This window comes from Vombatus ursinus, unplaced genomic scaffold (genome assembly GCF_900497805.2).
Source record: "Vombatus ursinus unplaced genomic scaffold, bare-nosed wombat genome assembly UNPS02005286.1, whole genome shotgun sequence".
NCBI lineage: Eukaryota > Metazoa > Chordata > Mammalia > Diprotodontia > Vombatidae > Vombatus > Vombatus ursinus.
This window is the reverse complement of record NW_020945064.1, coordinates 9,220,364-9,242,224: the sequence shown is the minus strand read 5'-3', so window position 1 is coordinate 9,242,224 and position 21,861 is coordinate 9,220,364. Positions and strand designations below refer to the sequence as shown.

The following is a 21,861-nucleotide window of genomic DNA, read 5'->3' as shown; positions in this document are numbered from 1 at the left end:
TTTACAAATATTATCCACCCCATGATGTAAGTCCTATTATTATCCTCATTTTATAGATAAAGAAAATGAGGCAGCCAAAAATTAAATGATTTACCTTGGGTCACAAAGCTAAGAAATGTTTGAGGCAGGGTCTAAATTTAGGTCTTCATGACTATAAGTCCAACAGTGTATCTACTGAGTCATCTAAATGCCTATCTTCTAGAGTTATACTTATTTTTGGCTATATAAATCTCTGTAGAGGTGGAAGGACCTAGTTCTCTATGGGTATCTGAGAGGGTAGGACTCCAACAGGTTTATGCCCTTTAAGAGATGTTAATGAATTAGGAAATCCCCTAGAGAGCATCCCCATTTTTGCTGTACCTCTAACAATGTCAGATAATTTGTTATTCTCTAACTTAAACTTATTCTCTAACTTAAAACCTATTACTGTATAACAAACGTCCCTCACTCTGGTAATTCTACATTCTCCACAAAGTCATTCACTAAATGAGTTCTGCTTTTAATTTTGCTACTGATTTCCATGATTTTTAAAAAGTCAATTTAATCCTGATTATCAACCAGGCCACTATATGTAATACAGAGTGAAAAGAAGTACCAAACAGGTACTAAGAGTACCAAAGCACTAGTTTTGGAAACATGAAGTTATCTGATGAAAAATTACTTTATCTTTTTTGAAATCAAGTAAACTTTCACCTACGGGCAGGTAAGGGGCACAGTGAATAAGAGTACAGGGCCCAGAGTCAGGAAGACTCATCTTGGTGAGTTCAAATCCGGCCTCAGACACTTACTAGCTGTATGGCCCTGGGCAAGTCACTTAACCCTCTTTGTCTCAGTTTCTTCATCTTTAAAATGAGCTGGAGAAGGAATGGCAAACCACTGTAGTATCTTTGCCAAGAAAACCCAAATAGCATCATGAAGAGTTGGACATAATTGAAACAACTGAAGAACAAAAAACTTTCACCTTCTAAGTCTATACTTTTACAAACCCAATTTTGGACTTACCTTTAGAGTGCTTTCCTGAAGGCCTCTTGGGTAAAGACTCCTCAATGGAATGTGCTGATGTATGTAGTGCATTTTCCAAACTGTTACCAACACTATTTATAGGGGTCTCTGCTCTTGGGGTGACCTAAGGGAACAAAAACAAGTATATAATAACTCTGCATTTTCATTTTTTTTCCATTAAAAAGTTAATTAAATTTTTCTTCTTGCATGACTGTACCCACAGAATACAACTAGCTGATAGTAGCATATCTTGGGTTAGTATATAGTTTTGTAACTTTTAGTAAATTGATTTCTTAACTTGAAATCGTAGCTTAATGAGTAAGAATTAGTATTTTTAAAAACTATTTCTATATATGACAGATTTAGGATTCCTTCAGCTTTATGTTTAACAATCAACAAGCATTTCTTAAGCATTTACTATGAGCACAAACTGTATTAGGTGATAGAGATACAAAGACAAAAATCCAACTGTCCCTCTTCTCACGGAGCTTACATTCCCTCAAAAGAAACAATTCATACACATATAAGCAAATACAAAGCACATGCAAAGTAAAAGGCAGCAGCAAGGTGGCAGGGGTAGGGAACCTATGGCCTCAAGACCACATGTGGCCCCCTAGCTCCTCACGTACAGCCCCTTTGAATCCAAACTTCACGGAACAAATCCAGCAGGTTCCCCATCCCTGGAGTGAACTGAGCGATGGATTTGCAAGTCAGAGGACCTAGTTATTCTACCAGGTTATAATCTGTGAGAACATGGGCAAGTCACTTAACATCTCTGGCCTCAGTTTTCTCATCTACCCAATAGAGAGGCTGGACTCGAAGATATACTGTGCAATGCCTCTTTTGGCTCTACAATCCTATGACTCACTCCATAGAGAGCTGATTTTGTGAACTATGGTGGAAGTCACCTGGCAGAGAAGGATTTGCTTTTCGAGGCCAAGGCTACGGCAAAGACAAACTGTTGGTGTAAGAGATAGGATTGAACTACCCACATTTCTACTAGAGCAGAGATCTGCGAGCTTTTAAAAACATTTTCGAAACTGTATTTCAATATAATTGGTTTCCTTTTTAAATTCCATGTGGCTTATTTTATGCATCTAAAACATTATTCTGAAAAGGGGTCCATAGGTTTCCCCAGACAACCAAATGGGTAAATAAGAGCCCCTATGCTAGCAAACACAGATAACTTCTGTGTTGATGAGGCAAGCCAGAAGCAATAGGAAAGTTGGAAATTTGCATTCTTCCTCCCCCTCCCTCAAAAAGCTCCACTATTTTAATCCATGTGAGGGTCTGAGTGACTTTCATGGGAATTATCCATCATTTCATGTTACCTAAGTTATATTAAACATAGACAAAATTAGTCATAACCATATGTGAAGATAGGAAAAGAAATAAAAAGTTTATCCTCTGCCTTTCACCACTCAAAACCGATGTATTCCACCTCAGATAATCTTTATTTCAAAATGCAATGTCTTTAAAGTCTTTAACTCACCTCCTCACTTTCCTCCTCTAATCCTATTAAATTTAACAAATTATTAATTCTATTTTGTAGGCAAAAACTGAAAAACTCTAGAGACAACTTCTCTACCACATATAATAAAACTAGAAGTTATGCTACTGATACAGCTGCATCAAGGAAAAGGTCACAGAATTTTAAAGGGAAGTTAGGGAGAAAAATATTTTAAGCTCTTGAATGTGTTCAAGTTTCGTTCAAACTGCCACAAAAAGGGCTTTCTACCCATTACCTTTTTTTTTTTTTGCTCCTAATTAAATGTGCTTTTCTTTGTGCACCAGCATTCAAGATGGAAAAAAGCAGTGTTTCACCTATTTTATTTTTCTGTCGTTTAATTCTTAGGCCTGCAGTAGTTTCCTGGCATTTTTTTCCCATTGGTTTCAGCTCCAATATAGATCAGCCTGAGAACCTGGTCACCACTTACAACATTCTTCCTATGAGAAAAATGTGTTCCAAAACAATTTACAAACTTTAAAAATACAACTAATTTTGAGCAAAGTCAGAAATGCACATACCTACCAAATCATTCCTATCTCCCAATCTTGTTTTTATTTTAAATGTCCAGAATTACACCTGGATATTTAGTTAAGAGTTTTGGAAGAAGGGAAAAAATGATAATATAGATCCAAGGAAATGTTAATATGTTAATGTTAATATGTGTATATAGAGATTTAAATTACCTCAATTGATTTTTAACCTTCTTCAGAATAGTCCCCTAAGCACAGGACTTCCTCCCCACCCTTCATTTTAGGGAAACAGAATCCTAGCATCCATAGACATCACAATGTTATGGAAGGAGACATCTAGTCTAAACCCTTCCTGTGACAGACAATGAACTCTTTCTGAGAGAGAATCACAGGATCATACAGAGCTGGCAGAGACCTTTAGGGGCCACCCATTCCAATGCCCTCATTTTACAGATGAGGGACTGAGACCCAGAGAGGTTAGTGACTTGCCTAACATCCCACAGATAACAAGCACAGATCTGATTACGACACATTAGGTCCCCTGACTTCTTCCCACTGTACCATGCTATTTCAATGTCTCCCAGGAAGTAGGAGCAAAGCTCAGAACCCAGATTCCTGGGCTCCAAAATCCAGTGCTCTGTCCACTATCCACTATCAACATGTGAAATTTATTTTGAAAAGGTGCTTAAACGTAAAAACATGTATCATGTTACTTTCTGTAGTACACATGCTGTTTTTTGGACATGAAAACTCTGCCACCCTATTCACAGGATCTTTGGGGTCTGCCAACAGAATTGTGCTGAACTGTCCATCCCATCCCCACTGTTTGCTAACAACAAGCATGCCTGATACTCTGCCGGGATATATGCAATTTGCGGCTATTTCTCTAGGTAAAGAACGTATGACTCTGGCCTTACTAGCAGCATGTTCTAATCAAATCAGTTAACCACAAAATGAAATTATAAAACAATCAAGAGATGTGGTTCTTGTTTAGCTGACCTATAAAATTAAAATATTACAACTTGTAGTCATTTACAATGGTACTTATACTGCCTACCTTCTGAGGAAAGTGCTTTGCAAACATTAGAATGATTATACAAATATGAGTTGTGAAAAATTGCTCAAACTGCTTTGTACTAGAACAAAGTGTCAAACTGATGCCTTTACATCAGGCATGACTGCTTTAGGGGAATAATAGGAGATCTTCAGCACTTAAGCACTGTCCCACGGTTCTGTCTTCTATCAGCCTATACTTCATGCACTACACAGTTCATGCCCTCAACTACCACCTCTATGCAGGAGAATCCAAACTCCTGTTTCCAGCTTTACCAAAGCTCTAGTTCCCATTATTTTCAACTGCCTATGAGATGTCTCCACCTGAATGTCCAATCACCTAAAAAATCAGCCTTATCCTCCCTTTTCCTAACTTTCTTATTTCTGATAATGGTACTTCTTAGTCACCTAGGCTCCAAAACTTGGTATCTTTGACTCCTCCCTATTCATGGACCCATAAATCCTGTCAGGTGGCCTCACCGATTCTTCATTCACAATGTATCTTTTATTTGTCTTCCCTTCCTTTTTACCCCATTCTCAATAACACCATTCTAGGCTTGGACCTTATTACATCACACCAAGACAGCTTTCTGAGTTTTCAGTCTCTCTTCCTCTGGAACTACTCCCCCCCACAACATATCTTTTACATAATAGTGAAATTTCTCTTCCCACATTTCTGATTTTATTATTCATTCAACAAATATTCAAGTCATTCATCCCCTGCTCAAAAATCTTCAGTGGCTACCTATTACCTATATCACAAAAGTTTTAACTCTTTATCAACTGATAAATTAACAAGTATTTATGAAGTACCTATTGGCACTAAGGATACAAAGACTCAAGTAAAACAGTTTCAGCCCAAGAAGAGCTTGCAAACTGGCCAGGGGAGACAACACATACTTATCTAGGTATGTACAAAAATAGATTCAAAATAATTTGGGGATGGAGCAGTATCTGCTGGGGTGGGAGGGAGGCAGAATGAATGTGAAAAGCTTTTACTTGGAAGGTAGCCCATCAGATAAACCTTGACGCAAACTAGGGATTTTAGTGAGAATTAAGGAAGAAGGACATTTCAGTAATAGGAGACAGCCAATGCAAAAGCTCTGGAACATGAGGCGGAATATTGTGTGTACCAAAGAAGAAGGCCAATTTGGCTTGGTAGGGAGATAACATGTAAAAAGAGTGGAAGGCCAAGTTGTGGAATTAGTACTCTGGAAAAAAGCCTCATTAGGCTGTCAATCAGTAGCCTCACAATCTGGTTGCAGTTTACTTTTTGGCCTTACTTCCCACTATTTACCTACCTAAACCCTCACTCTAGTTAAAATGGCCTTGCACATTACACTGCCCACTGTAAATGTCCCTTTGATCTCCTATCACAGTCATACCTATTGGCTTTTAACAACCCTGTCCAAACCCCACCTCTCTCATGAAGTCTTTGCTGATCAATACTGCTGGAAGTATCTTTTTTCTTCTAACTTCCTCAGATAAGGCATCACACGTGACGTTTTAATCCAGTTATGTGTTCATTTTTTCCCAACTAGATTCTCAACACAATACATTTATATATAAGAGGCCTTGAGATGATAAAATAGATCTTACATGTAACCAGAAGAACTGGTTACTCCAACACTTAACCCCTCCCTTTTCTACTCAAAGCTTAAAGTTCCTATTACTATAATCTTCTCTCCTCTAACTCTATGCATCCCCTCTCCCCACTCCCTTAAGATAGTTTACCACATGATCAGATTTAGAGCAGGAAGCGATTTTACAGATCAAATCCACCGTCTTCATTCTACAGAGAAGAAAACAGGACCAGAGAGGTTAAACAAACTGAGGCCACACAAGACAGTTAGTAGCACAACTTTTGTTGGACAGTGTACCTAATACAGTGACAGCTTTCTATTTTTTCATTCTCCAATGGAAGTTTGTTAGACCCCACACCCTAATTAGACAGATTTCAGAATAAATGAGAGCCCCAGTTGTACAACTACAAACTCTGTGAAGTCACCACAGCACCACTCACCGATTCCCTCACCCTGAGACTGAAAAGTGGAGCCCTTTCCAAATCAACAACTATGTCAGGTCCCAGCAAGTTTTTTCTTTTCCTGTCCTCCTTCCCTCAAATCTTTGTGTGTCCTCCACAGCTATGGATCTTGAAATTTTAAATGAAAATGTGTGGGGGCAATCCTATTGCTACATATGAAAAGGAATGAAATTGGAGAATATCTGGTGCATTCCCCATCATTTTATAAACTGAGGCCTAGAGAAGTTAAGTCACTTGTCCAAGGTCACCCAGGTGGTACAAATAAGACAGGGAGTTGAACCTAGGTATTTTGATTCCAAATCCAGCTCTTTTTTACTACACCAAAATATACCAAATATAGGCACAGTCCAAAGGACAACTTTTTTTAAAAAGAGTATGCATTTTCTTCAATATATCATTCCAAACTACTGCTTCTTAATCCTCCATATGTTCCCTTTCCCCAACAAGGTTTATCATCTTTACTTTGATATTTTGTTTATATATAAAGCTATCTTCATTTGAACTTCCCAGAAACTTTTTTTTTGATATTTTTGGTTAAAGCTAATTTATCCCATGTGACTTAAGCAGTTAAAATCAAAAGCATTCTGACTCATGCTCACGCTGAAGCACAAGTGATTTTAGTTTAATGTCCTCAGGAGCAGAGATCTGATAATTTCCAAATGGTGTCCTTCAGTTAAGAAAATGATATTATGGTTATTTCTTGCACAAATTTTAATACATAAATATTTTCTATCCAAATCTTCATCGTTGCAAGGTCTGTTTTTTTTTAAGAATTACAAAACATCTTCCACTATAACAATCATTTTTCTCTTTCCATTACTAAGCTACTGCAAACTACTAGAGCTTTAAATTTGACATTCAACTGATAAACAGAAAAGAAGCCTGCCTCAAACAGTATTCTTCTACGTAATGAAATTTTATTTCAGAAAGTTGGGATGAAAATCTAAATTCAATTTTTTTTACAACTTATAAATCTATCTTACATAAATAAAAATTAGTCTGACACAGAATACATGCTACCAGTTTATATTCAGTTAGTAACACAGATCATCCAGTGAGTTTCAAGGAGGGAAATTTCAGTGCTATATAAAGAAGTAATAACCATTAGAACTGTCCAGAAATGATTACCTCGCTTCTACGTGAAGATCTATCAGCAATGTTGGAGATAGAATAAATATAAGAATGTGGCCTACGTAGTCTCTAAAGACTCTAAGGAACACTTTAACTCCAGGCTTCTAAAATTATAATTTTAAGAGTATTCAAAACTCCAGTATAGAAAAGTGATTCTCAACCTCTTTGGAGCTGACACATTTTCCTATTTAATTTCATACACATATCTACGGATGCACGCACGTGCATGAGTACACTCACACACATAATCACCCCACTAAGTGTATGTGATATTTTTTAAAAAATGAGTTTCAATAAGCTTTTGTTATATTAATTTCACATATGCAGAAATAAACCTGAAGCACACTGAAGATACAAACTGACTCTAGATGAGTTCATGTTAAATAGCTTATAAGAAAGATCCTTAAATAAATACTGGCTGACTAATTAGCCTATGAAACTTTCTGGCTTATTTACCTGGATGTAAACACATCTGAATCACAGAACTGATAGAAATTTTGGTGTCTTAAAAATCTACTTCACTGTGATCCAATAATATATAAACGATAAGATCAGGATAATTATAATAAAATATCAAATTGCAAGGTCTTTTAACAACTAGATGGTGATGGACTAACCTATTGACTGCTTTAGGACCATCAGTTCTCAATCTCCAGGAGATTCGATCCCTCAACCTAAAATGGTATTGAAATACCTACACAGAATGCCTACAGGCCACAGAGGCGGCCAAGCCAGCATTTCAAATGTCAAGGGTTATAGAGAATGAGATAAAGAAGGTGCTGGCATATACTTGACTGTGCTTCAGAAGAATTTCAGAAGATTAGAGTTGTAAGAGATTGAATTCAATTAGTGCATATTAGCCTGTTGTAATACCAGGTATTATGGATAGATACAAAGACAAAAGTGAAAATGATACCTGCCTTCAAGGATCTCCTACTAGCATGTGTTTGGGCAGGGAATGAGCGGGCAGAAGAAGAGCAACATCATGTACACAGTAAACACAAAGTGATGTGGGGAAGGGGGAAATCAGGAAAAGTCCCCCACAGAAGGTGGCACCTGAGCCTTGAATGAAGTTACGATTTCCAATAAAGCAGGGATGAAGAGGAAAAACAGGCAGGAGACAGAACATCTTGTATAGGGAAAAAGAAGTAGGCCAGTTTAGTTAAAATGGAGACTATGTAAAAGGGGTTGATATGAAATAAGTCTGAAATGACAGGGTTACAGCTAAATTGCAAAGTGTTTTAAATGTCAAACACAAGAATTTGTATTTTTTTTTTTACCTTAGGGACCACTGAAGATTTTTGAGCAATGGAGTCAGTAATAGTCAAACTTTTATTTTAGGAATGCCAGTTTGAAGAGAATAGATTGGAAAGGAGAGAGATAAGAGGCAGGAAGCCCAATCAGTAATAAGACTACTTAAGCAATTTAGGTAACAAGTGGTGAACTGAGGAGTCACCATATGAGGAGGGATTAGGAAACAGAAGGAAGAGATGTGGAGGTTGAATCAAACAGAACTGGCGGCAGATTGGATGTGTGACGATGAAGGAAAGGGAAAAGTCAAGGATAACTTTGAGGTTGTAAATCTGAGTAACTAGAAGGAAAGTGGTGCGTTCCACAAAAATAAGGAAGTTAAGATGGGTGGGTTTAGGGGGAAAGACTGAGTTCCATGTGGACACATTTAGCAGACAGGCGATGACACAGGGTTAGAGTTCAAGAAAGATATATGGGCTAGCCATACTCATTCAAAAGTAGTCAGCATAAAAATAACTGAACCCATGGAGCTGATGTAAGAGAGAGAGAGAGAGAGAGAGAGAGAGAGAGAGAGAGAGAGAGAGAAGGCCTAGAATAGGGTCCAAGTACACTCACATGGTATAATAGCTAGGACATGGATGATGACCCAGCAAAGAAGACTGGGAAAAGGCAACTATACAGATAGGAAAAAAACAAGGAGAGTACAAAAACTCAAGGAGATTATATCCAGAAGGAGAGGATGGTCAACAGGATGAAATGCTCTAGACAGATCAAGAAGGATGAAGACCAAGAACAGGTCACTGAATTTAACAATTTAAAAATTGTTGAACCTTGAAGAGTAGCTTTAATCTAATGGTAGAATTGGAAGCCAAAGTGCAAAAAGCTACGAGGTGAATGTGAGATGAGGAAGTGGAGGCAGTTAAGTGTAGAGAGATTTTTCTAGGAGTCTAGCTGAGAAAACTCTTTGGCCATGTTATATGTTCTGTTTATACTCATGTGTGTACATGTTGTCTTCTCCACTGTATTTGTATCCCCAGAGTTCAGCACAGTACCTAGCACAGAATAAGCACTTAATGCTTGCTGACTGATTCTATGCAACCTCTTCTGTTTTTGTAGTGAGTGAAGCAAAATGTCATTAAGGGGAGAAAGGATGATAAGGATCACACAGGGAAAACAACAGACAACCATGATGAACAGCCTATGCATACTACTGGTATTCTCAAGATGTGCTGGTGGACTGTCTCTGGCAAACTTATGGGAAGACAGAGACATTGGCTCTTCAGAATGGGCAGGCACAGAAGGGTCTTATCCACACTAAAGGCAACACTTGATCAATGAGATAACAGATCCATTAGAGTATTTGAGTTTTGTCTATAAAAGGGAGGAAAGATGGGATTATAGTTTGAGGGGATAGCAATTATAAAGTAAAGGTGGTTTTTCCGGTTTTTTTTTGTTTGTTTTGTTTTGTTTTGTTTTTACAAAGATGAGAGAATTAGTATGTTTGTAGGCAGCAGGAAAAGAGCCAGTGGCCAAAGTCCTGAAGAAGATGGGATCAAGGGTACAAGTAGAGGCAAGGGGAAGTGTCTCTTCTTCAAAACCTGTAATAAAGAAGGTGAGAATAAGGAATGATATTGAGGAGATCTGAAATGCAGAATTGGGGAGAAGAGGAAAGTCATAATGGATGGCCTCAGTTTACTCAGTAAAGTATGAGGTGAGTCCCTTTGATGAGAGGAAAGAGGGAAAGGGTGGTATAGGTGTCTTGAGGAAGGAAGATGCTATGGAGAATGTGACAGTAAAAGAATTACCATGCAGTAGGGAGGGCCCAGATGAGATGAGATAACAAATCTGTAATGAACTCAGCATTCCAGAATGATATCATTCATTGGCATTTGGAATGGAGAAGATGGTTGGTAAAGGCTAATTAAGAGTTGGGGACTGGAACAGGAAGTTAATGCTACAGAATTAAAAATGCAAGAGATTCAAGAGTTAAAGATAGGATAAATGGTTAAATGATTAGACATAGTGTCAGTATTTCAAACTGAAACAAATGAGGATAGTGTAGGACTGGGAAAGCAGGGCAGGGTAGAGTAACTGGAGAATTCAGTGAGGAGATGGTGATAAAATAAAGATGAAAGGTTAGGATAATGCCAGATAGTAGAATTTCAGAGCTCTGGATCAAGAAGTCAGAACACTTGCAAATGATAAGATCAAGGTTATGACCACACTTGTGTGCAGCTGAACTGGAATGCCTGTGTGGGTAATTTCAGTGGAAGATGCTGATGAACCCTGGGGAAGCCAGCGTCTTTTTGAAGAGACATTAATGCATATGTTGAAGTCTTCGTATAGGGGCAGGGTTGGGGTGGAGGTGGGTTGGAAGACTGTGAGCCAGTCTTCATACTAAACTGCAGGAGAAAGGAGGCAGAGTGAGTAATCTTCAAGTTGGCAGAAAACGGCCACCAAGGTTCTAGATAGAGTGGTATATCTGGATGGAGAGAATCTCAAAGGAAAAAGGTTACTGAGTGATGGCAGCAGAAGGGTCTGAACATAGCAATAAGGAATAAGATGAGGATAATTTCTCCTCTTGTTTCACTGCAAGCGTAGAGTGGGGCGGGGCATTTTAAGAGAAGGTGCATTTAATGTTGGAAAGGGTGGCATGATTCAGTGTCTCATCGTATAAGGAAAAAGCCAGGTCTCTGTGCTTCTAAGAAAATGGAACGATTATGAGAGGTAGAAGTCAAAAACAAGGAGCAGTCTGTTAAGAACAAAGGAAAGGGAGAGCACAGGGGAATAGAGATAAGGAAATATACTGTAGTAGGTACAAGTTTTCAGCTTGGCCACCTATGAATCCCATCTTTGGATGAAAGAGCACCTAGTTTAGGGTGTTGTCACACCTTCATAGTAGTTGTGGCTCATACCCTATGTAAAATGAAGATTCCATTTTCTCCTCCTTGCAGAGCTCTAGAGCAAGGGTTCTTAACCTTTTTTTGTGTGTGTCATGAATCTTTTTGTCAGGCTGGTGAGCCTACAGACCAGTTCTCACAATAATGTTCAAAAACAATAGAAAGAAATGCTAAATTTCAGTGAGAAGTTAGTGAAGATAAAGATGTCTTTTTTTTCCTGCCTAAGTTCATGGACCTCAGGTTAATAATCCATGCTTTTGAAGGATCCTGAAGCCAGTGCAGAATGGAAAGAAGACTGGGTATTAGGAGGAAAGTGAGGGAACCTTCACTGGTTATGGAAAGCTGAAGGGTAGATGACTTACACATTCTTGTCCTGCCCCAGATCCCAATTTGATTTTCATCCTACCACATACCCAACACTACCCCCCCGCCATTTTTTATTTTCCAACACTTAGCAAATGAGCTATTGATGCTAAGAATGTGAAATGACACAAAATAATTTTTACTTAAGGAAACCACGAAATATTCTATGTGTGAATTCAACAAGCACTAAATGTCTAATAACTTTAGCAATGGACTTGGAATTCTAGGAGCCTGGGTTCAGGTAAATACTCTGTCACATTTACTATTTGTGTGGCCCTGGGCTAGTCATTTCCTCTCTGCAGCCTTCAGTTTCTTTCTCTAGGAAATGAGAATATTTGACTAGATGTTATCAAAGGTTCCTTTCCTGCAATGTAAAACCTATGATTCTAGTTAGAGATCTTTTAACAGGATTTACATTTTATAAATTCTTCTACTCCAAAAGAGTAAAGTCTTTTACAGAATGAAAGAGAACAGAACCGATAGACTGGATATTATAACAGCTAGCATTTATTAAATGCATTAAAGTTTGCAAAGTGCTTTACAGACTTTATTTCATTTGATATTAACAAGAATCCTGTGAGGTAGGTGCTATTGTTATCTGCATTTTACAGAGGAGGAAACTGAGGCTGAAAGTTAAATGACTTGCCCAGGGTCATACATCTAGTAAGTGTCTGAGGCAAGATTCAAATTCAGGTCCTCCAGACTCCAAGTCCAGCACACAATCTACTGTACCACCTAGAATATAAGTTAAAACTTGTGACAGGATACAGTTCTTTACCCAGATGATGAAAAAGTATGGAACAAAGTAGTGACTCACAAGCTCAACTTTCTTTTCCCATCCATGTCTGATGATGATGATGATAAGAAGTAGCACTTTCAAGATTTGTAAAGCGTTTTACAATTATCTCATTTGATCCTCACAACAACCCCGGAAAGGTACTATTATTATCTCTATTTTACAGAGGAGGAAACAGAGGCATTGAGAGGTTAAGTGACTTGCCCAGGGTCACACAGTTAGTAAGGGTCTGAGGCTGAATTTGAATTCAAATCTTCCTGATTCTTGGTCCAGAGTTCTGTCCACAGCACCACTTAAACGCCTCTGAGATAACAAGGGAATAAGTGGTCAAAGGATATAAACAAACAGCTCACAAAAGATGAATTGCAAACTGCAAACAACCATATGAAAGAATGTTCCAATTAACTAATGAAAGTCAAAATAACTAAAACTCAACAAACCTGCCAAAAAATTACAAAAGATAAAGCAGAGTTAATGCTGAACAAACTGTAGGAAGATGGGCACTCTAGTGAATTCTTGATTCTTGGAAAGGTGATGAATAAAGAGAAGAACGGGAAGAATATATAAGTAATACAAAGTGAGCAAAAGTGAGGTAAGCTGAATCGAGAAAACAATATGCAAAATGACTACAATGTAAATGGAAAGAACAAAAAAATTAAAATGGAATGCTTCCAAACTGGTCCCCAAAGAAGAGTTATGAGAAATGACTGCCCCTCCCACCTTCACTGCAGATGATGGGGGGGGGGGGATATTGCATATATGGTTGTAGAAAACTAAATTTTTTGTCAAACTTTCACAATATGTTCCTTAGTTCTGCTGAACTTTTCCCTCCTTTTTATTCTTTATTATAAGGAATGATTGGGGGGGGGGAAATAAGGGGAAGATATATTGGAAATATAGTGATACAAAAATAAGGTATCAATACAACATTTTTTTAAAGAAATTAGGGATATTAGACTGTAAAAGTGCTAACAGAGAAGAGTAGAGAAAGCTATCAAGAATTACCATTTCTAAATCATCATAAATAGAACACAGAAATATTCATCTCAGATACCATTAGCACCTTGATTTGAATAATCTTCTTGTTTATAAGTTGTTGAAGCCCCAAAGCAAGCTGTATTTAATTTACAAACTAACCTCAAACCACAGTTTGAAAATTATACTTAAAAGCACTTTTACATTCTGGGAATTGCTTACTTATTTTTAAAGTTTTATAGCTAGCTAAGACTTAGTGCCAAAGGAAATCAAAACCTTCAACAGTCACTTTGTTTCATGTCTTTTCATAATAGTATACCATTTATTGTATGGATAAAAGACTTTGGGGGAGGGGAAGAATTGGTCAACAATAAATCAAGCAAAAAAAAGAAAACAACCCAACCTTTCTTAAATCAAATTTACTATGCAAATACATAAATTAACATACATGTTTCTTCAGGATCCTTTAATCTGACAAGACTATATATTTTCTATGGTTTCAAAGATTTAACCAAGAAGCTTACTGTAGTAATACATCTCTCCCCTCAACTAACCTGAGCATCAGGAATCAAAAATGCAAAATGATAATACTCTACTTAAAGGTGCATTCTTTTAGTAACAGCACCCTGTAGGATCCTGCATACTACTTTTTTTCAGACTGTTACTTGAATCCCAAATTATTTCCTTACCTCTAAACATTCAAATTTCTCTGAACCCAATTCTATAGCTGCCCCTATTTTCTGCTTGCATGAACAGCACTTTGTAGCCTACCTTTGAACCACAGCCCAGCCCATACATTTCAGCTACATGTATCATCTATCTAGATGGCTTCTTAAACTTTTTCCTCTCATCACCTCAGTGCTTCTTAAACTGTGGGTGGAGACCTAAGAAGCCTAGAACACCTATCTCTTACAGCGATTGCCAGTATTTGCTTCCCTCTCCTTCATACTTACTACTTAAAAAAATTTTTTTTGTTAGTTTTTTTTCAATTACATGTAAAGATAGTTTTCAACATTCATTTTTATAAGATTTTGAGTTTCAAATTTTTTCTCCCTCCCATCCTTCCTCCCCAAGATGGCAAGCAATCTGATATATATTATACATGTGCAATCATGTAAACATATTTCCACATTAGTCATGTTGTGAAAGAAACAGAACAAAAGGGAAAAGCCACAAAAAAAGTGAAAATAGTATGCTTCAATCTGCATTCAGACTCTATAGTTCTTTCTCTGGAAGTTGATAGCATTTTTCATCATGAGTCTTTTGGAATTGTCTTAGATTACTGCATTGCTGAGAAGAGCTAAGTCAATCACAGTTGATCATTGCACAGTGTTGATGTTACGTGTACAATGTTCTCCTGGTTCTGCTCACTTCACTCAGCATCAGTTCACGTAAGTCTTTCCAGGTTTTTCTGAAATCTACCTGCTCATTATTTCTTATAGCACAACAGTATTCCATAACATTCATATACCACAACTTGTTCAGCTATTCCCCAATTGATGGGCATCCCCTCCATTTCCAATTCTTTGCCACCACTTAAAGAGCTGCTATGAATATTTTTCATACATGTAGGTCCTTTCTACTATCTTTTTTTTTTAAAGAAGGGCATACAGAAGAGGGTCAAATGTGTACCAAGGTAAGCTAAGTCAAGGAGCCAGTTCTGGACATGAAAGAGATCTACTTCTGTACGTCAAAGGGCAAGACAAAAATCACACCGTTTACCTGCTTGCATCAACCTTGTTTACTTCCTTTTCTCTACTCTATCAGTTCCTTCCAATGACTTTCTATTTTTCTTACTTCTACCTGCCCCACACCATTACACATTATCAATTCCCCCATATTATCTCCCAGTATATCTGTCCCCAACTCCATCAGTATTTACCTGTGGCTTATCTTCTTCATGTCCTTCCATCCCCAAACTCATTTTTTCTCTCAAGTTTTAGCAGTCTAAAGCAGCAGAATCAAAGAAATGCTTCTCCTAATACTAATTATCAATGATTCTGATACTTCATCTCACTGTGAAGTCTATTTAAAAGTAGATTCTCAGGCTTCCTATCTACCCACACCACCACCCAAGTAACAATTTTTAATGTTTTATTTTCCATTCATCCAACCTGTATTTAATATGACACTGCACTAATAAGTACTGCAGGAAATATAAAAGAACTTTATTTTTCTTAGAGCTATAGAGACAAGCTTTATATTATTTCTCTACACATGCCATACACTCCAACCCACCTATCATTTTTCCATACATGCTTTCTACTTTCTTGTCTTTCATGTATGCCATTTACTTCCACTAGAATGCATTCCCCAAACCATCCTTTAACGTCCAAATTAAATGCAGCCTCCCCTCCATAACCCCATTCTACTCCCTTCGGCCAAAGGGGATCTCTGTCACTAAATTCCAACAGTGCTTTGCAACTATTGTATCTCCTGTAGCACTTAAAATATGCCTCCTGTCATTCTTATTTTACAGCTAAATGTATCATCTTCCTTGCTAAATGGAAAACTTCTTAGGCCTACACTGTTGTGGTAAAACCCAAGCCCTAACCAGAAAGAACTGGGGTTGCAGCCTGCAGCCTATAGCCCACAGGCCAAATTTTGCCAGCCACCTGTTTTTGTATGGCCCCTTAGCTAAGAATAGTTTTTATATTTTTAAATTGTTGAAAAAAATAAAATGAGACTACTATTTCATAACTTGAAAATTATATGGAATTCACATTTCAGTGTCCATAAAGTTTTACTGGAATACATAAATGCTCATTTGTTTACACGCTGCATACAGTTGCTTTTGTGCTACACTTACAGAGCTGAGTGCCTACAACCACATGTGGTACTCATTGCTTTGCACTGTTTCTCAGAACACCAACACATCACAGTGACGCAGTTATAACTCTACAGCTTTGTGGGCGCCACATGTAACATGACATTTTATTACCAGTGCATACCAATCATGTCCAAACAAGATAAGAGAGGGGGAAAAAGTTTTATCATGGTTTTTTGAGCTCAGAGGTTTTTTTTAAGTTTTTTTCTGAATGAGAAGATCTGTCCCTAACCACTATTATTAAACACTAAATAGCTCTGGAAATTAGCTTTTGCAGCAGACTTGATAATGTTTCTTAATTAATTCAACTTAAAATTACAAGGCAAAACAGTGCTTTTATGTGAAACATACTGTGACAAAGTCAATGAGATGACAATAAACACTCTTTGAATCACAAATAATGTCAAGCTGCATCATATACTTCCTATACTGTTAAAAGTTAAAACAAGAATTGAGATCTCTGTTCACAGAGAAATTTTCAGTAGAGAAATTTTCCAAGCTCAAACTATAGTTCCTGCAGCATTTTTTGGACCTTTATGAAAAAGCAAAAGGAATTTATGTACTTTAAATCTATTTAACTGCAACTGAGAAGCTTCAATCTAACTTTCAATTGGAAGTGATTAATTTGCAATGTAATGACAAGCTAAAGTCAAATATGAAGAGAATAAATCCAATAAAATTCTATAAATGCAATGAATATGCTCAATTAAAATCACATGATTATGGATTAATATCAGTATCTGGCAGTATATATCTGTGTGAAAACACATTCTCAAAGATGAATTATGTAATATCTCATTACAGATCATCATTAACAAATGAACACTTACAATCAACCCTGATGACAGAGTGAGCATTACCTCTGAACCCCAATTAAGCAAAATGTCATTCCCCCAAAAAAGAATTACACTCTTCTCATGAGTAGACCTGTATTACAAAAAATTGTACTCAATTATTATGATTACTATGTTTTGAATTTCACCAAAAATTTTTGTGGAAATTGGTCTGTACTCTTAAACTTAACATAACATCCTCAATTACGCCTCTGGCCCTACAAAGGCTAAAATATTTACTATCCAGCTCTTTATAAAAACAATTCTGCTGACCCCTATTACGAAGGATCGCATCACTCATTTTTTTGGGGGGGGGGTGAGGCAATTGGGGTTAAGTGACTTGCCCAGAGTCACACAGTTAGTGGTGTTATGTGTCTGAGGTCGTATTTGAACGCAGGTCCTCCTGACTCCAGGGCCAGCGCTCTATCCACTGCACCACCTAGCTGCCCCCGTCACACTCATTTTTATTAACCCTCCTTTTTCTTTCCCTTCCTGCCACACTCCTCCCCTAGCTTGTCAAAGTCCCTTGGATATATGAAGGACATCAAACATAATAATTTTAAATTGTGGCATGAGGCTTTTGTTGTTTTAAAATTATTTTAGAGAAAAGAATAAAAACATATGCGTGCAAACTGAACATATTTGTTTAAAATAAAACACACATACACACTTGGTCCCCCACCCCCAACTTTAGCATTTTGAGGAATATGAGTTACTCCCTATCTAAGCACATATGTATGACTGGAAAAGATAGTGGGCTGGACACGTAACAATAGTGAGGGATAAGTGATGGAAAGCCCATTTACCCTACAGGTATCAATGAAATATCAAGCTATGTGGAGGATTTCTTGGCTCCAGGATGCTGGGTGAGCTTCCATAGAAGATATATGGAAAGGCAGGTAACAAGGTGAGAAAGAAGGGCAAAGTTGCACTGCAATCTAGACCACTGGAGGGAGTACCCACATAAACAAGATCATGAATACACCAAATGACTGAAGTAGGAATAAGAGTGCAGCAGAATCTAAGTACCAAAATGAACACTACTATCAATGTCAGAGAATGACAGCTAAAGGTGTCAGGGACAGAAAAGAGGAAGAGGAGGAACTTTAACTGAACCATGAAACATTTGTAAGACTGATATAAGCAGACATTACAACCATTACCATGAAGGTCTAAAAAAAGAACAAAAAAGCTTACGAACACAGAAAGATGTCAAACACTATTCCTTTTACTTTTCCACAGAATGGGAAAATACCAGAAACTATTCTAGTTGTGAAATAAATCAGGATTTACATGCAGATTATAAAAAGATTTAAGTAAATATGTTCTTTTTTTAGCAAAATTTGTGAGTGATCTAAATAAATATGTACCACCTCAAACACGTTCTATAGCCTCTAAAAAGTAATTTTCAAAAAAATTTTTTTTTGTTTTTAAGAATTGCTGCAACCTTTTACCCTCTAAAAGAGGTACCACTTATCCTCCTTAGGAAAGCATAACTCATGTTTGTCCATACATACAGCGCGATCTTAGGCAAGTTAACTCCTATGCTTAATTTTGCTCATCTGTAAAACGCAGGTAACACTAGCTGACTATCTTATCTAAGAGGGCTATCTTGAAGATGAAGTACACATTAAAGATTTTTGAAAAAAGTAAAGCATTTATATATATGCATATATATGTATGTATATACAAATATATAAAAATATATAATACATGTGTATATTCATATATACATTTATATAATATGTGTAAAACACAAAATTTCAGTGGAAAGCAGTCTGGCAGAAATTAAGTTTAGGCCAAAACTAAATAAGCTCCAAATGAATACATGACAGATTAAAATGTCACATCACACACAAATTAGAGGAGCAAGGAAGAAATTGCTTTTGGTAACAATGGAAGAGTCCATGACTACACAAGGGATACAGAGATGGTCAGGGAAGGTAAAATGGACAATTTTAACTACATGAAATCAAGATGTTTCTGCACAAACCAAATCAGCACAGAAGGGGAAACAGTTAATTGGGAATACATCTTGGCTGCCAAGTTTCTCTGAAAAAGGTCGGATATCCATGACATGTAAAGAACTGATTCAAATTCATAACAAAGCCATTCATAGTTACGCATAAGCAGTTTCTGAAGAAAGAAATCCAAACTATCAATAGCTATATTTTAAAAATCATTAATAATCAGAGAAATACAAATTAAGAGAACTCTGAGGTTGAACCACATACTCACTGGAATAACAAAGATAACAAAAAGGAAAATGACAAATGTTGGAAGGGCTGCAGGAAAACAGGCACATTAATGCACTGTTAGTGAAACTGTGAATTGGTCCAGTCATTCTGAAAGGCAATTTGGAACTATGTCCTTCCAGAGTTATTAAACTGTACATACTCTTTGACCTAGCAATACCAGTTGTAAGTCTATACTCCTAAAGAAATCAAAGAAAGAGGAAAAGGACCCATATAAAGTCTATATAAAGACTACTATAAAATTATTTCATAGCTATTATTTTTATGGTGGCAAAGAACTGGGAACTAAAGTGGTGCCCATCATTAACAAATTATGGCATATTAACATAATGAAATACTATTTTGTGATAAGAAATAATGGCAGGGACAATTTCAAAGAAATCTGGGAAGACTCGTATGAACGGATACATATTAAAGTAAGCAGAATCAAGAGAACAATTTACATAACAGCATTGTAAAAACAAACAACCATGAAAGAATTCTGACCAATGACAATGACCAAGCACAATTCCAGAGGTCCAAAAAAGAATGTAAAATGAGACATATACTTTTAGAAGTGGTTAAACACGGGAATTTGTTTTTGCTTGACTATACATATGTGCTATAAGAGTTTGATTCCTCCCCGACCCCCACCCCATTGGAGAGGTGGGAGAGGGATGTTTTTGAGTTGAAATAGGGCTTAACCAGAAAACCTTACAGACTGATATCAAGTCACCATTGCTCTTACCAAGACAATTTTTTTAAAAAGTGACACAAACTAAAATCATTTAACTAAAACCACTGTAAAAACAAACTGAACATAAAGACCAAGATGTGGTACAGTAGAAAGAACAGTGTTATTTGGTAACAGACTACATCAACTATAAAATTTCCAATTTCAGTCGTAAATTTTAAGTCAAGTCACAGAAACTTATATTATTTTTTAAGAACATAGACTGTGTAAGTTCCCTGAGGACAAGGATTGTTTTATTTTTGTCTTTAAACGTCCAGAAACTACCAGAGTGCCTAATAAGTGATTAAACAAATAATGGTTGAATGAAAGTGATACCTCTACCACTGTAAAATACACAAAAGCAGGTGTGTGTACATACACACACACACACACTTTAAAGAGTGTATCATCCATGCTGTAAGTTTGGGGGCCTCTTATAAGCCCAATCCCACTATTTATCAGTAGCTTTTATCTGCTCCATTTCAGACCTGGAACAGTTCAGCCCTCCTTAAACAAGTTGGTGGTTCCCCAATCCTGGGGATCATGTTAATGCTGACCTTAATTTGGTTCCTTAATCAGCACAACTGACTACACTCAGAATTGTGGAGCTCAAGAGAGCCCCCAGCTTCAGCCTCTCAGGTAGCAGAGCTTATAAGCAGGTAACATCACACTTAGCTGGTTGTTTATGCTTGTTGAAAGATCAGATACTTAACAAAGCTTTTCTATAAGGAAACCAGAGGGTTATCTTCTTGTGCTTTTAGAAGAAGAATGAACTGTTTCTGACACTAACGATGAGTTAAGAAATTAATATTAAGGAATAGTAACTTTTAGTTCTTTGGATAATAACTGAACAAGCTAAAAGATGTTCAAAAGTTTGATATAATCACACCATTTTAAGAACATATGTGGACACTGAAGGTAGAATTACAGGAATCAACAGAAATTCTGCTTAGTTACTGAAACATCCCCACAAGATTTGCAACAAAATCCAAACTGACTATAAGTGCCAATAAATCTGAGGGTGTAATCACTCATTTTCAATAAATTTCCCAATGATATTTTAGTGGAATTATGAAGAACATAAAATTTTAAAACTTTTAAGTCACTGATGAGATCTAAAAAGAAGGAAAAAAATGAACTTTCAAGTACTCATTTTACTAAAATAGTAATTATATGTTTTAAAGTTAAAAAAAAATCAGAACAAGAAAATAGATGGTTTTAATAGTGAAAGTTATTTGCTGACTTAGGCCCCAAGTGAAATCTGATGCTAACCAAAAATAAAAGAATAAAAAACAAAACCCAATTCTTACCTAAAAACACTTATTTCTTAACCCTTAGCCAAAACAAAAAAACAAAACAAAATAACAACAAAGAACAAAAACAAAATAAAAAATCCCAGATCAAACGTCTTTGAAAACCTTTTGCTTTCCTGTATTTAAAGGAATGAACATGTTCCAGTAAAGCTGACTTTTATAAAGTAAGTTTCTTCTAAGTGAAATCATATTTTCCTCTTTATTTCCATCATGAAATTTGTGCTATGTTGAGGAAAGAAAACCACTAGCCCCCTCTGTGTGTTATATGGCCCTCCCTTCTGCCTTAAAAAAACGTTTAAAAGAAGAAAAAAAAATACATTTCTCATAATTAACATTAAAAAGAATCCTTTGCTACATTCAAAATATCATAAAATAAGACAATAAAAATACACAGTACTGTTAAATGACCTGATCATAGCAGGGATT

General features: G+C 36.7%; 1 protein-coding gene across 2 annotated transcripts in view; it reads right to left on the bottom strand.

The window, feature by feature from the left end:
- ZCCHC14 (zinc finger CCHC-type containing 14) overlaps window positions 1–21,861 on the bottom strand; it is a 111,459-nt gene that overhangs the window by 72,391 nt on the left and 17,207 nt on the right. For both annotated transcript variants that reach the window (XM_027847598.1, XM_027847597.1), the window contains exon 2: window positions 1,003–1,126. In XM_027847598.1, coding sequence (XP_027703399.1) covers window positions 1,003–1,126 — 124 coding nt within the window. The remainder of the gene's footprint in view (window positions 1–1,002; window positions 1,127–21,861) is intronic.